The sequence below is a fragment of the Pinus tabuliformis genome, chromosome 5_1 (genome assembly GCF_031772625.1).
Source record: "Pinus tabuliformis cultivar Carrire ecotype Pingquan chromosome 5_1, CPIR1, whole genome shotgun sequence".
Classification (NCBI taxonomy): Eukaryota; Viridiplantae; Streptophyta; class Pinopsida; order Pinales; family Pinaceae; genus Pinus; species Pinus tabuliformis.
In genome coordinates, this window is record NC_142305.1 from 948,562,903 (window position 1) to 948,578,627 (window position 15,725).

Below are 15,725 nucleotides of genomic sequence, written 5' to 3' on the forward strand. Positions count from 1 at the left end.
AGAACAACACGAAAACAAGCATAAAATCTAGTAGATGCAATTATATATCAGTCAGAAAAGATATAACTCAACATCAAACATAAGACAATGAGAGTGGAACCATAATGATAGTCATCTATTATTAATAAATAACAAAGAAGAATACAACCATTGTTCTGACGTCAAATCCTCCTTTAGCTGGGTAGTCAGCTACACAAGTCTTGCAAAGCTTGTTGGGATGAGGAACAAGCCTCTCTCTCTTTGGGTGACAAGAATCTCCTTACTTAGATTTGGCTTTATGGGTGCAAAGAAGGCTCTTGCAGCTTCAAACTCTCTATCACTATGCTAGAACTGGAACTATTGTAACTATGACTAGCTTGCTCAAGGCATAGAGGCAAGCTTTTATAGATAGAGAGGGAAGAGATAGGATCAACCACATTATTCATGGGATTGGCTTTATCACTTAGAAACTTCCATGAAAGGTGGCAAACCACTTTCCCTTCTATGGAGAGTCGAAGCCAAACCATCCTAACTCAACATAGATTCAGTTGGTGAATGGGTTGAAGAGAACCTTCGGGAGTTTGTTGGTTAAAAAATTTACTCAATTCGGTTGGCGCGAGTGCGACTCTGAGACAGAGCGCCAATGGCACGCCCTTTTTAGAGGATTTCCCTCATTGGCACAGGCAGTGAACTGTGGACCCGCGCTAATGCAAAAAGAGTTGTTTTCATGGGTATTCTGCAAGAGATGTCTTCAGGGCATATGAAGCTCATTATTAGATGCAAGTGGTTTCAGGTCATGTCACTTCTCACAGGTCCCGGAATGAGTCCTCCAGTGTGCGGGTGAGGGGTAACAGGGACGGTGACAAACGGTGACAAATTGCTATGTAACAACCGTGAAAGTTTCTTACCTCAAATCTGTTCTTTGGAGTTGGCCAATTTAAAATTGCTTGGACTTTTTCTGGGTCCATCTTTAAGCCTTCTTTAGAGACTACGAATCCCAAATAAACTAGCTCTTCCTTCATAAAACTACATTTCTTCAAATTTATTAGCAGCTTCTCTTTCTGCAAAGTTTTTAGAACTAATTTAAGGTGCTCCAGATGCTCTTCTTTACTTCAACTAAAGACCAAAATATCATCAAGATAAACAATTACAAACTTGCCAACATACTCCTTCAAGACTTCATTCATTAATCTCATGAATGTGCTGGGTGCATTAGTGAGTCCAAAAGGCATCACTAACCATTCATACAACCCACTGTTTGTTTTGAACGCAGTCTTCCATTCATCCCCCTCTCTAATCCTTATTTGATGATAACCGCTCTTCAGATCTATTTTAGTAAAATATTTTGAACCACTCAAGCAATCCATTAAATCATCCATGCGTGGTAAAGGAAAACGATACCTAATGGTGATTTTGTTTATGGCTCTGGAATCAGTACACATGCACCATTCCCCGCTTTTTTTTAGGCTGAGTACTACTGGTACAACACACGAACTAAGGCTCTCTCTTATCAACCCCTTATCCATCAATTCCTGCACTTGTCTCCCAACTTCTGCATTTTCCTGAGGAGTTAACCTATATGTTGCTTTATTCGGAAAACTTGCACCAGGTATTAGATCAATATGATGACTAATACTCCTGATTGGTGGTAATGCATTCAACAACTCATCAACAATAATATCAACAAAGTCATTTAATAGATTTTTTATTTAGATATCATTTTTTGGGATTCAACTACGTTAAGTAAGTCATTCATCTATGAACTTTTCCATGAGAGGTAATCGTAACTGACTAATTTTTCATGATTTTTGAATAGTCCACTTAGCACTCATTGCATCAGGTGATGCTCACAGGGGTGAAGAAGTGGGATTGAAACTAGTGAAATAAATCGCATAGCATCAATCATCAGTTCTAGGGCTTGCACTTGGTAACTAGGACCTCCCGGAAGGTCACCCATCCCAGATCGCCTCTGGCTCAAGCGCACTTAACTGTGGAGTTTTCCCCACAAGCCCACTTAGCTTGCTACCACATTTGCAAAACCTTAAGTATTGGGGGTTTTCGCAGTGCATTATATTAGATATCATTTTTTGGGATTCAACTGCATTAAGTAAGTCATTTATCTATGACCATTTCCACGAGAGATAATCGTAACTGACTAATTTCTCATGATTTTTGAATAGTCCACTTAACACTCATTGCATCGGGTGATGCTCACAGGGGTGAAGAAGTGGGATTGAAACTAGTGAAATAAATCACATAGTGTCAATCATCACTTTAGGGGCTTGCACCTAGTAACCAAGACTCCCTGGGAGGTCACCCATCCCAGATCACCTCTGTCTCAAGCAAGCTTAATTGTGGAGTTTTCCCAACAATCAAGCCCACTTAGCTTGCTACCCCATTTTCAAAACCTTAGCAACTATTGTGCCTCATGAACCATTCAAGTAGAGTTCTCTTCACTCTTTTGACTTAAGTATTAGGGGTTTTTGCAGTGCATTATATTAGATATCATTTTTTGGGATTCAACCGCGTTAAGTAAGTCATTCATCTATGACCATTTCCATGAGAGCTAATTGCAACTGACTAATTTTTCATGATTTTTTAATAGTCCACTTAGCATTCATTGCATCGGGTGATGCTCACAGGGGTGAAGAAGTGGGATTGAAACTAGTGAAATAAATCACATAACATCAATCATCACTTCCACGGCTTGCACCCGGTAACCAGGACATCCCGAGAGGTCACCCATCCCAGATCGCCTCTGGCTAAAGGGTGCTTAACTGTGGAGTTTTCCCCACAATCAAGCCCATTGATTTCTTCAGGTAAATCATCTAAATTTGTAGAAATCAGAATTACCTTGGGTTTACCTACAACAACAAAATGTAATTCTTCTTCCTTCTTGACTTCTTGCAGCAGTTCTTTCCCACTCATCAGCATAACACTATTTCCAGCTACTCCTTTGTTTGCTTCATCCTTTAAAGGCAGCAACGTGTGCTTCTTCCCATCCTTCTCTAAGGTGTAGGTGTTCCTTCTGCCATCATGAATGGCTTTTCTATCAAACTGCCAGGGTCTTCCTAGTAATATATGACACATTCATTGGCATTACATCACACAATATGACATCTTTATATGTACCAATCTGTATCTTTACTTTGCACTGTTATGTCACTAAAATCTGATGTCCTTTTTGCAGCGACGATACTTTGTAAGGAGTAGGGTGTTCCGTCTTAATCAATCCCAATTTTTCAACCATCTCTGTGGAAACAAGGTTATCAGTGCTTCCACTGTCAATTACCACTTTGCAACATTTCCCCTTGGACTTGCATATAGTCCTGAATATGTTCTTCCTTTGAACTGGCTCTCCTACTTCTTTTTCTGCTTTAAGCAACACCCTTTTCAATAACAAGGATTCTCCCGCTTCGGGTGGTTCTTCTTTTCCCGCAATCTAAGGAATTTCTTCCTTTGCTTCAGTAATATTCACATTTCTCTGATTTGCTGCTTTATTATGAGGACAGTCCCATGATCCGTGTCCCCATTCTCCACATGTGTAACACCGAATTTCTCTTACTCGGCCTCCACCTTTGGGTGCAAATCTCCCTCTACCAAAGTCTCCTCTCTGTGGCGGTCTACTACTCGAACCTCCTGCTTCATTCTGAGAGTGCTGGAATCTTGATCTGGAAGCTCCTCTTCCTCTTGCTGGACTTTTACCTCTATGCCTCTGACTTTGCTTCCTCAACATTTTCTCCTCTGCCTTCAAGGCTGCTTGATAGGCACTTTCAATTGTCTTCAGACTCAGCAGACTGATTTCGTCTTGTATGTCATATCTCAAGCCATTGATATATCTGGCTACCTTTTCTATGTCATCCTCTGCATGTCCTGCTCTAATGCTCAACTTATAAAACTCTTTCGTGTATTCTTTTACAGTCATTCCTTTCTGCCTCAAATTTTGTAACTGTCTGAAAAGATTCAACTGGTAATCTTTCAGCATGAATTTACTTTTCAATTTACTCACCATTTTGTCCCATTGATTAATCTTAAGCTTTCCCTTTCTCTCTCTAGATGTTTGTAGTTCATCCCACCAGATAGCTGCATGGCCCTTCAATCTAATAGCTGCAAATTTGGCCTTCTTTTTATCTTCGACTTCTTCAAAGTCAAAATACTTATTTGACGAACTAATCCATTCCACCAATTCTTCCACATTTAGGTTCCCTTCATACAATGGTATTTCCACCTTTGGTCTTCCACTTGCTTTGGCCAACATTTTGAGAACTTTGGCGGCTTCGCTTTCTTCCTCTTCTTCTTCCTCAGAAGATTCCTCTGCAGCACTAGCATCCCCTTCATCAGGTGCTCTCCTCTGAGCAGTTTCCATTGTCTCCATCCTTGTACGAAGGTGTCGAATCTCTTCTAGAAAAACTGCATTGGCTACAGGTCTTCCCCGACCTATGCCAGCTACTCTCCTAGGTGGCATGTTTACTTTAGCAGAACTTAATCCCTATTGGCTCTGATACCAAATGATGTGGTCTCAGCTTCTCAAAAACATGCATCAACTGTTTTGTTCCCACTTTCAATTCCCAAAACAAAGATTATCCAAACTCCTAACAAATAAAAACTGTAATTGGTTTACAAAAGGACAATCCATCAAACTAAGATTAGATGGAGGAATCTTCTAATTTGCATGGCATGTGAAAAATGTTTTGGCAATTTACAGCAAAATGTAGCACCAAATACCAAAGCATAGCGCTTTGTGGCACAAGCGTAGCTCCAAACCCCTATGCGCAGTGCCAAGTCACAGATGTGCCTTTTAGCCGGATTTCTTCTGGATTTTTGATTGGTTTTCCTACTTTAACAATTGTAGAGGCCCAATCTACATGTTCCTGACCAAAATCGCGGGGTTGCCACCAGATTCATATTCCCAAATGTGTGGCTGATCAAAGCAATGATTGTATAGAGTTGTGTCAAGTTGATCGGACCAGAATCGGGTCTCTGCGCGTTGATTAGCTAAGGCATAGGATGTACAAGTGAAGACTGAACTATCTATATCACGAATTGACTGTCTTCATGTAAAACTAAAACACCAACTCTGTCATTATGATTAAAACAGAAACATTGATACATAGGAAAAATAGAGTATCTTCATTACTGCCTTCGATAGCTCCCTTACATTATTGCACTCCATGGTTTTTATCACTCTCACCCTCTCTCTCGATTACAATCAGAAAACAAATCCTTAAGTAACCGCCTCCCTCCACAAATGAAAGAGTTTTCTATTTTTTTAGGAAACAGAATCCTAATATAACTTAATGACTTAGCTACTTGGCTTGATCTCCTCGTAGGGAGGATTGACTTGCCATTTATTTCTAATTTCCTAAGATTTTTAACAACAAACTAACTACTCACATAATTAATAACTAATAAGAACTTAATAATCAATTTTCTTCTCCACTCCTTGTTAACCACAACATGTGATCACACTATCACATTGTTGGCTAGGTCTAGATGCTCCTGCATCAACTATCCTTTGCGTAGCTACTAATACCTTTGTGTTAGCCCCTTGACTATCTGTGTCAACCCTCTGGCCCTCTACATCACCCACGTTGACCTCCTCACCCTCTCAGTAAGTCCCAACTGCCTCTGTGTCAGCCTCCCCAGGCTCTGGGTTATCTCTCTAGCACTATCTCTGCCTCTCTGCTATGTATTCTCGACCTTCTGCCAAACTACCCCTCACGGCAACAGATCACTTGTTCGATTCTCTCAGCAAACCCCGCTCCAGAAAATCCAACTGACTAATCAATTTGGTTTATCTTTGACTAACCCTCAAGCCTCCTCTTACACTTTTCCTGTTGACGATTCAACGACTAAGATTAATCCCTAATCAACGACTAAGATTAGATTTGGCTTGATCCTCATCATTTAAAACTTTCTCACCCATTTTATGTTAATACACATTAATAATTTAATTTTCCTAAGTTTAGACTTAGGAACCCCATTAAAAATATTAATTATTTTAATATCTCTTCATTCGGGTGGAATTTCCCCAAACGATTTCTAAGACTTGGAGATCTTATGTGCCTTAGCCTCTCCACCAATTTTCACGGCTAGAGCACATTCGATTCTACCACAAATCAACAAGTTGTGTATGGAGTAGTCTTCTATCGTGCTATACCACACTTCTTACAAAACTCTTCAAATTCCTTCTTGCTGAACTTTCCACCATTATCTATCAACAACACCTTTATCTTTTTCTTTGTCTAGTTTTCCACCAGAGCCTTAAATTCTTTAAACCTATCAAAGACTTCATATTTATTCCCGAGGAAATATATCCATGTATTCCTTGAGAAGTCATCTATAAAGGATACGTAGTACACAGACTTACCCAGTGATGGAATCGACACAGGTTCAAACACATCACTGTGCACAAGCTTTAATATCCCTTTCGCCCTCTTATCACCAGAGGAGAAACTCACTCGATTTTGCTTCCCATATACACAATATTCACAAAAATCAAAATCCAAAGAGAAATTAGACATACCTTCTACCATACCATTACCATGAAGTATGCGAAGGCCCTTCTCTCCAATATGTCCAAGCCTTTGATGCCATAGCATGGTCTTTTCTCTAGAGAACACTAGATTTCCTTCTCCACTTTCAGGAACCACATAACTATTGCACCCATCAATAACAGTACTACCCAAAAGCTTGTACAGAGTTCCAATCTAAACTCCCCGCATCAATACCAATGCTCCCTAAACAATCTTGCAAGTATCTTTCTTGAAGACTGTTTTTACACCTGCGTCATCCATCTTGCTTATAGAAATCAGATTTTTGGCCAATACAAGAATATACAAAACACCTGTAAGTGTTCTAATCCTTCGACCTTGCAACTTCATATTGACTTTTCTGCGTCCAATAATTCTAGCCTTCTTGTCCCCTAAGAAGACATCACCACCATCATATTTCTCATACTCGTAGAACTACTCCCTATGGCGAGTGAAGTGAAAGGATGCACCTAAGTCAATCAAGCATGCCTCATGATCTACATGTGTACTTGAAAAAGAAGCCAAGTACACATCCCCACCTTCATTTGAGGTGGTTTTCGTCTCTGCAGAAGGAGAATCATCAGATCTGTTTCCCTTCTTAGGAGCTTTAGATCTACAGTCTGTTTTGTAGTGCCCTTTCATTCCGCATTTCCAATACACCTTTACAAGTTTTCCTAGATATTTAGATATCCTAATCAAGGACTTATTTCTTTCTTCTATTTTGGGATTGTCCTAGTACAGACAAGGCATCTCCATTCTGGCTCTCCATATTTTTCTAGCTCATCTCCTCCGACAACAAGGATGAGACTATTTCATCAAACTTCAAGGTAGTTGTATTACTACCTATAGCAACAACCAAACTATCACGCGAATCTGGTAAAGGACACGAAAAATTGATGCACTTATCTTCGTCTAAAATTTTTATATCAAGAAATAACAATGGCTCACCATAGTATTAAAGACATTCAGATGCTCTATCGTCGAGTCTCCATCCTTCATCCTCAGGTTATACAACTTTTTTTGCAAGAACAATTTGTTCACTAGAGACTTAGATTGGTACAAAGTCCTTAACTTGACCCAAAAATTCTCCGTAGCTTCCCCTGATACATTCAACAATACCGAATCTGAGATACACAACCATATTATGCTCTTTGCCTTCCAATCCAACTTCGCCTAATATTCTACTGACATTGTTGTTGGTTTAGTACCCAGATTTACTACAATCCATTGACCTTTATCCACCAGCGAATCCTCCATCTTTAGTTTCCACAACTCAAAACTCCGACCATTAATTTTCTCGATCTCTATCTTTCCACTACTCGCCATCTTTTTTCACAGAAAAAGAAAAACCCTCAACAAAGGCATCCCCTTCAATCTGAAATAAATTTGATTCTAAATCTAGGTTTTAACCCTGTACAGGGGGCTACCGCCCCCCTGTGACCCCCTTGTTGTGCCTGGTGCAACGAGGGACTATCACCCCCCTGTGACCCCCCCGCATGTACGATTAGTCGTGGAAAGAAAATAACACACCCAACAATACACAACCGACATGAATGAATGACGAACACATTGCCCATCCAGTCCGAGGGGTGAACCATGCTCTGATACCACTCAGTAACACCCTCCTCCCACATCTACCCAAGTAATCGTCCAACCAAGGTAAACATGCGACAAAGAGTTACTATGATATGATTCAACTCCCTATGTGTCAGTTAAAGAAGTGGAACCAATGAAACACAACAATACAGACCTTCCAGACCTACTACAGAACCCTCAGGGCCATCCAAGCCATCCAGGTGACTAGCCCCTGAGACAAACTAACTTTTCACTGCATTAATCTCCTAGTCGCTTCCATGACATGGGTATGAGTGCGACTAGGACCCTCTAGTCGCTCCCACAACATGGGTATGCCTATGACTGGGGACTTTCTCAAGCAGTTATGGGCCCGTGTCTCTGAATTTTGTGCCTCTTCAGGCCCTGGGCTTAGGACACTGCCCAAAAATCCATGACACTTCCAGAAATGAAATTTATGGGCCTGTATCTCTGAATTCTGTGCCACTTTTTAGGCCCTGGGCTTAGGTCACTGCCCAAAAATCCATGAAACTTCCAGAAATGAAATATAACAATGAAATAATGATACAAAAGCAATTACTTGGACAAGGAATTGACTAGAACCCTACTAGCCATGACAGGCGTTTCGTCAAACATGTCACAAATATGCATTCTACATTTTTAAACAACATACCTGAGCATAGGGGTCTCATACTTATCTGAGAATCACTAAGACGCATTGGTGCCTCATCACAATAACTACATTACCATCTATTAAGTCACATATTCATTGTACATTCAGTGATTAACCAAAACATGATGAGAGCCATACATTCTCACTGTCATAAAACTCATTTATAGCCAACATACTACCGACAGAAATATCAAGGATATAACAACCATATAAGACACATATAAACAAGTATATTTACCCATCAAATACCAAGGAGAAGGAGAGCTCTTATTGATGATTGCATAGGCCGACCAGGTATGGGACTTCCACGAACCACTCGACTGTAGACTAGGTTGAACCAAATCTTTTGTTCAGCCAGTCACCCCCGTGCCATATTCCAAGCATGAATGTGGGATCTCATAAAACAAATAAATAAAAACTATCCATGGATTCCAGAGGCTAAACCACCTCAACCCTCAACCAGTGATTCCACTTCACGGTCGGACATCACTAACCATCACCAGTTTGGTCTCTACCCAAGTTGTCTAGGGCGTTAGAGTGTTTGTTCCCATCAGGGCTTCCAATTCTAGTAACTCAACTCACAACTATGGTCGGGCTTCCAGAGCGTTTATCCAACCAGGGCTTCCAGGACTAGTAACTCAACACACCAAGGGCTTCTAGAACATTTGTCCAACCAAGGCTTCCAAGACTAGTAACTCAACCCAAGTTGTTACTGGGTTTCTAGAGTGTTTGTCCAACCAAAGCTTCTAGGAACTAATAACTCAACCCACAGCGAAAGGCACAACAAAACAAACTAGAAAACAAAAGTAAAACCCACAGCACCATGGCGATCCAAGAAATGGAAAGGCTAGGCAAATCCACTGTTAATCCAGGCAATCCTCCATGTCAATAACAGACCATACCTAAGAAACCACATGCATATGTCATGAATGCTAAAACTAGTGAGGAAAACATACATGCAACTCTGTACCTACAAGCAAAACCCGTTGTAGCTCCTAATCCTGATGTTCTCTTGAGCTTTCCAACTCTTCCTTTGCCTTCTTGCTCCAAAACTCCAAGTATGCCACACACCTCCATGAGTGCTCTAAAAAAACTCAAAGTGTCCAAGAGTATGAGAGAGAGAGAGAATAAAGAGAGAGAGCTCCAAAATTGAACTGATAAAAGTCTGTGAACTGATCCTCATAAGCCTTTTTAAAATGAGGCCTCTATTTTATTCAATTTCCATTATTTTCCTTCATTTTCCTCCTCACATGCAACCTGTGACATTTCACCTCTTTTTTCTCCTAATTTCCATTATTTTCATAAATAAAATGTGAATAAATGGCTCATTCATTTCCCAACCCTTTTCCATTGCCTTTGCCAATTTCCTTAGCCATTAATTAATAACAAGTGATCCCCATCATTATGTTTTTTACCAAAATTTAGCTTGGAATACGTGTCCCATGATCAAGGTCTTATTTTATCGTTATTAATTTTTACATGGATTTTTTACGAGGGCTATTACATTTAGTTTTCATAGTCTCCATTATAACTGTAATTATGGTTAATTGCACTCTATTATGGGACAACCATGTTCATTTTGATAAGAAAATGCCAGACAACTCTTAGGACCTTAAACTCTCAGCTAGATTTGCCACTTGTGGGACAAATTTTATTTGTCTTTGGCTATGGTTAATTTGGACTTTGATAGAAATACAGTTAATTTGTCTCGCACAGTTAATTTGTCTTGATTTAGGTTTCTTGAGTGGCAAGCCAAACACGAATAACCTCTCCAATTGTACTCTATATAATTAAGCAATGACATCTTAACTTACAAAAAACAAAAAAAATCGTGAACAATTATCAAAACTCTAATATGAATTATGTGTGATATAAGTTGATGCCAAATGGAATACTCAAGGGAAGGATGAAGGCTTTTATAAGCTATAAACCCTCATCCATAGGGCATGGCATCCTACTGGGGCCTCTGCTAAGTCCCCAATTTGAAATAAAAGAAAATAACTCATTGTATTTTAGCTTAATGGAGAATGTTCCCAAGAAACATTTTGACGCAAGAGGGAGGAATACTACTCCCATGTTGCAATGGTTTATACACATTTTCCATGTCCTATCTTATTTTTTATACAAGCAATATTGCTAGCCTTAAAAATGTATATTAGGTCAAATATGACCTTTTCCATCAATTTTTGCAATTAACGTTGGACGTTTACATTCAACAAAATAAAGCTTCAATATAATCTAATAGCTTGTAGAACTATAAATAGATATAAATAAATGATGCACCAAACAATCTAGAGTAAAAATATGCCTACAAAATCTTTAAAAACATCATTATTTACCTTTATAGTTTTAAAAATGTAAATCCTCTTTCACAATCTTCATAATTTATTATTAGACATCATAAAATTGAGCCTCTTGTATACTAAAAAGAAAACATGTAAAGGATGCATTCATTATCATGTTATCTTATACTATAGCTCTAATTAAACTCATTTTATCTTTCACAAATTTATTATAATTTTCCTCCCTTTAAAGTTTCCATATCAATCATAAGTATATAGCCTTCTCAAATCAAACTTCAAGTGGTATCATACTCAACTTTTTCAAGATACTTAGTGTGATATGAATTGAAACATAAAGATATTGGTGAACGATTAGAGAACTAATTGGTTGGTGAGTGATTAGAGAACTAATTTTAATTAGAGATAACTACTTTCACAACAACCACCAAAACTAGCATGTTCTTGTAATAACAATTGAACTTCTTATCGGTCAAAGCTTATCAAACACTAAAGTTGCCTTGACATTAACTGAAGGCCTTGATTCGCCAAGTGAATTTGGGTTTTACCTAGGTAAGAGTGTCCAATCACCAAAGCTAAAATCAACTTTTCTATTGAATTAGTCATATTAATACTAATGTAAAGATGGATCAATAAATATTATATCGTAATAATTTATTTTGGATAGTTTTATAATTCTCAACCTTCGTTGAAACTCAAACTCTTCATAATTGATTATTCACTATTAAGAAGTTTAACTTCTAGTTGATTTATCATTTATAGAAAATATCGGTTATCCTTTTATATTATAATACAACTACGAAAGTCGCCCATTCATTTATTTTTGAAAATTCTATGAAAGTCACCCATTCATTTTACTTTTGAAATTTTTAAAATAATTTCCTTTAGCTAAAACTTTTCATAGTATCATATTAGTATCGTGTTTTTAATACAAATTTCAAGTGAAATTATAGATAATTAACAAAAAGTATTTTATTTTAGAATGTCAGATTTTTAAAGATAAGAGAAAAGTTATGTAGATATTTTGGCAATTAGCTCTTGGGATAATTTATTTAAAAAAGAATTTGTCCAAAAACTGGAAACATTTATTATGAGGTTTCACAGAAAAATAACTAAATACATCAATCAAATAAAAAACAACCTATCACAAAAATTATCTTTAACCTTATAAACATCAAATAATATTTGTTTTCTTTCTTAAATTAAAATATACACATCTTAAATTTTAATTATAAATAACGAATTCCAAAATCAAGGCATGTTGCTATAGCAATGCTTGAGCTTACCGTCACGTAAAGATTGTTAATCACTCAAAGCCAGCTGTGAGTCGCCAATTACACTTGTTATTGACCAAAGTTGGTAAGCGCGTCAAATCACCAAAGTTGGAGTCAATTTTGCTATCGAAATTAGTCATGTTAATGTTAACCCAAAGATAAATTTCAATTCTGTGACTCTTAGCAGCGTAGAAAAAACATACCCAAGGTTAAAATAGAGAAATCCCATTTAGAAGGCCAGCTTACCAATTTCCTAACATAAAGGTATTTACCATAAATTCATTTAACCGTAAAGGACCATAGAAAGTTTTAGAGGTAAATTACCAGAGAGGTTTTTGAGTAGAAAATTATTTAAAAAGGGCTATTTAAATTTAGGACAAAAATAAAGATAACAAATCATACACGAACGAAACTAAGGGATGATGTATCATGTTTCTAAATAGATAACATTGTAGTAGGAAGATTGATATCTGAAAGCATGAAAGATGTTCAAACTTTTAGAAAGAGAAAGGAAAGTGTATCTTACACATCCATGCATCTCACAAAAGAAGTCGCTTTCAACGCCGCCTCGATCTTTCAAATACTTATTAATCAGCATCTTCATGCTGCTTAAAAAAAAATCAAAATTAGATCCCAATTTGTTTTCAGGACAATGGATTGTATGGATTGTTTTATTTTTATAATAAAAATATATAAATAAAAACACAATTATAAAGCCTAACATCACCCTGGAAATATTTTTATTAATCTTTCATTGCGAATGTGCAATATCTCATTTATATATTTTTAATAAATATAATATTTTATAAATTTTGTATATAATAATATTGATTTTCACTGCAAATATCATTTACTTTAAATAAATTAAATTTTCTTTTAAATCGACTAATATTATAAATTTCATTTAATTTAAACAAATAAAATTTCCACTTTGCATCACTCATATTTAATACTTTCAAAGTTCATGTTTATTTCTCCAAAATGATGTAAACGTTACCTAAAAGGAAAGTCAATTGAAAAATGAAAGAAAATATAAATGAAATTTACATTAAAATATATATTATTTAGATCAGCATAAACATTGAATATTTATATAAATTAAATTATTAATTTTAAATTTTAAATTTATTGCAAAATATTTATGGATTTCTTATTATTAATATAATATTTAATTTTTAAAATTATTATAAAATTATTTAAAATAAAAACATTGACTATTTAATTTTAATATAAATATTTTAATAATATATTTACTATAGATATTTAAATATTTGTATAAGTAATAAATTTTAAAAATTTGTATAAGTAATAAATTTTAAAATTTTAAATATATTAAAATTAATTTAGATGGTAAAATTTTAATTTAATGATGATGATGATGGTGGTTAACGTCCAAATAATGATCTAGCGGACCTAAAAAGACAAATTATTTATTTTGATTTAAGATTTTATTCCTATGCTCAAAAAGCTTGGAGAGAAGCCTCCCGAGTTCACTATAATTTTGGCATTATAAAAGGCTAGGAAGGTCAGTATTGTAACAAAGGTTGTGAAATTGAGATCTAATGTGGTTGTATGCAGGGCACTCTAAGAGGAAGTGGTTTTCATCCTCGATGCTCCTATTCTCACAAATATGGCAGATCCTTTCTATCCATGGCGTTTTAGGAACTGCCCAACGGCCAGTTCCACTATGGAGCTCATGAGAATTCGTTCTAATCTTTGCTATATTTCAATATTTATAAATTAACGTTATTTTGAAATCTAATTACAACAAAATTAATTTAAATTATAAATTTAAATTAAATTTTGTATTTAATAATATTTATTTTTTGAACATTCAAAACTATGGGCATAGTGCTTGTTCCATTTAAGAAAATGGAAATGTTTTTATTAACAGTAAGGTGTTTAAGGTGTTCAATGATGTAAAAGTTCTCTCAATAAAACTTAATTAAAATAAATTATTTTTTTAATCTAAAGTACAATTTAAAAAAATATATTTATAATTCTTTTTAAATATTTATTATTTAATTAATATAAAAAATAATTTATTTATATAAGTAATTAAATGATTAAATTAAAATTTATTACAAAATATTTACTAATTTCAATTTTGAAATTTATATTAATATATTTCAGTAATCCAAAACCTTTTCCCTAATAGATATTTTATTTTTCTGCATTCAAGATTATCCAAAACGGACTGATTTTCATACTCCTCTATCTACATACCATTATTCTAAACAAACTATCTTTATATGTTTTCCAAAAAACTCCTAAAACTATAATGAATTTACAAAACATAAATTGTTTCTACACGCCATTATTCTAAACAAACTATCTTTATATGTTTTCCAAAAAACTCCTAAACTATAATGAATTTACAAAACATAGATTGTTTCTACATGCCATTATTCTAAACAAACTATCTTTATATGTTTTCCAAAAAAACTCCTAAAACTATAATGAATTTACAAAACATAAATTGTTTCTACACGCCATTATTCTAAACAAACTATCTTTATATGTTTTCCAAAAAACTCCTAAAACTATAATGAATTTACAAAACATAGATTGTTTCTACACGCCATTATTCTAAACAAACTATGTTTATATGTTCTCGAAAACACTCGTAAGACTATAATTAATTTACAAAACATAGATTATTCGCCCTTAAATCAGAGGTGTCTTTAGGTCCATGATTTTCAAATCGTAGTAGTGAGGAAGAGGACTCTTCTTCAGATACCACTGTTTGCAAGTACAAATTCAACTCCTGTTGCGCCCCGAAGTCTTCAGCTTCTTCACTGCTCTCCCCAGCTGATATTGATTCAGATAGAAGGATTAAATTGTCCATCTTAGCATTCAACAAGTCAATCCCCACCTGCAACCTGGCCATTTTAGCCTCCAAAAGATTAAGCTTCTCATTGAGCAAGTCAAAATGGGCTCACGATTCGGTCAGAATCATTTCTCCCTACTTGGAAATTAAGCTTATAATAAACTCCATGGAAGTCGACAGTTGGGCTAAATAGAAATTACTATTTTCATTCTCAGAACTATGGTGATTCTCCATGAGAATGGTCGCGAAATTCTCTTTCGAATCACCCAGGCAGAATGAAAACTAGACAAGAAACTCTGCGATAGCGAGATCGTGCTTCCTTCTCTTATTACAATATAAATTTTCCTTCCCCAAATCAGTTGTCCTCCCTTCGCCTTCAATGTTGCATTGCTTCCCATGCAAATGTCGGACATAGAAATCCAAAAACATAATTCTCGATCCACAAATTGTGCCTGGATCCATTAATGTTTGCAAGCTCAAACATGTTTCCTGAATACCAAATGTGGAGTTGTTAATTCTAAACATCCTCACAAATTTCTTAAGATTTATAATCGTCATACACGC

General features: G+C 35.8%; 1 protein-coding gene across 2 annotated transcripts in view; it reads right to left on the reverse strand.

Moving 5' to 3' along the window:
• LOC149167907 (MADS-box transcription factor 23-like) overlaps nt 1–15,725 on the reverse strand; it is a 482,219-nt gene that overhangs the window by 259,032 nt on the left and 207,462 nt on the right. For both annotated transcript variants that reach the window (XM_089431614.1, XM_089431615.1), the window contains exon 3: nt 12,858–12,936. In XM_089431614.1, coding sequence (XP_089287740.1) covers nt 12,858–12,936 — 79 coding nt within the window. The remainder of the gene's footprint in view (nt 1–12,857; nt 12,937–15,725) is intronic.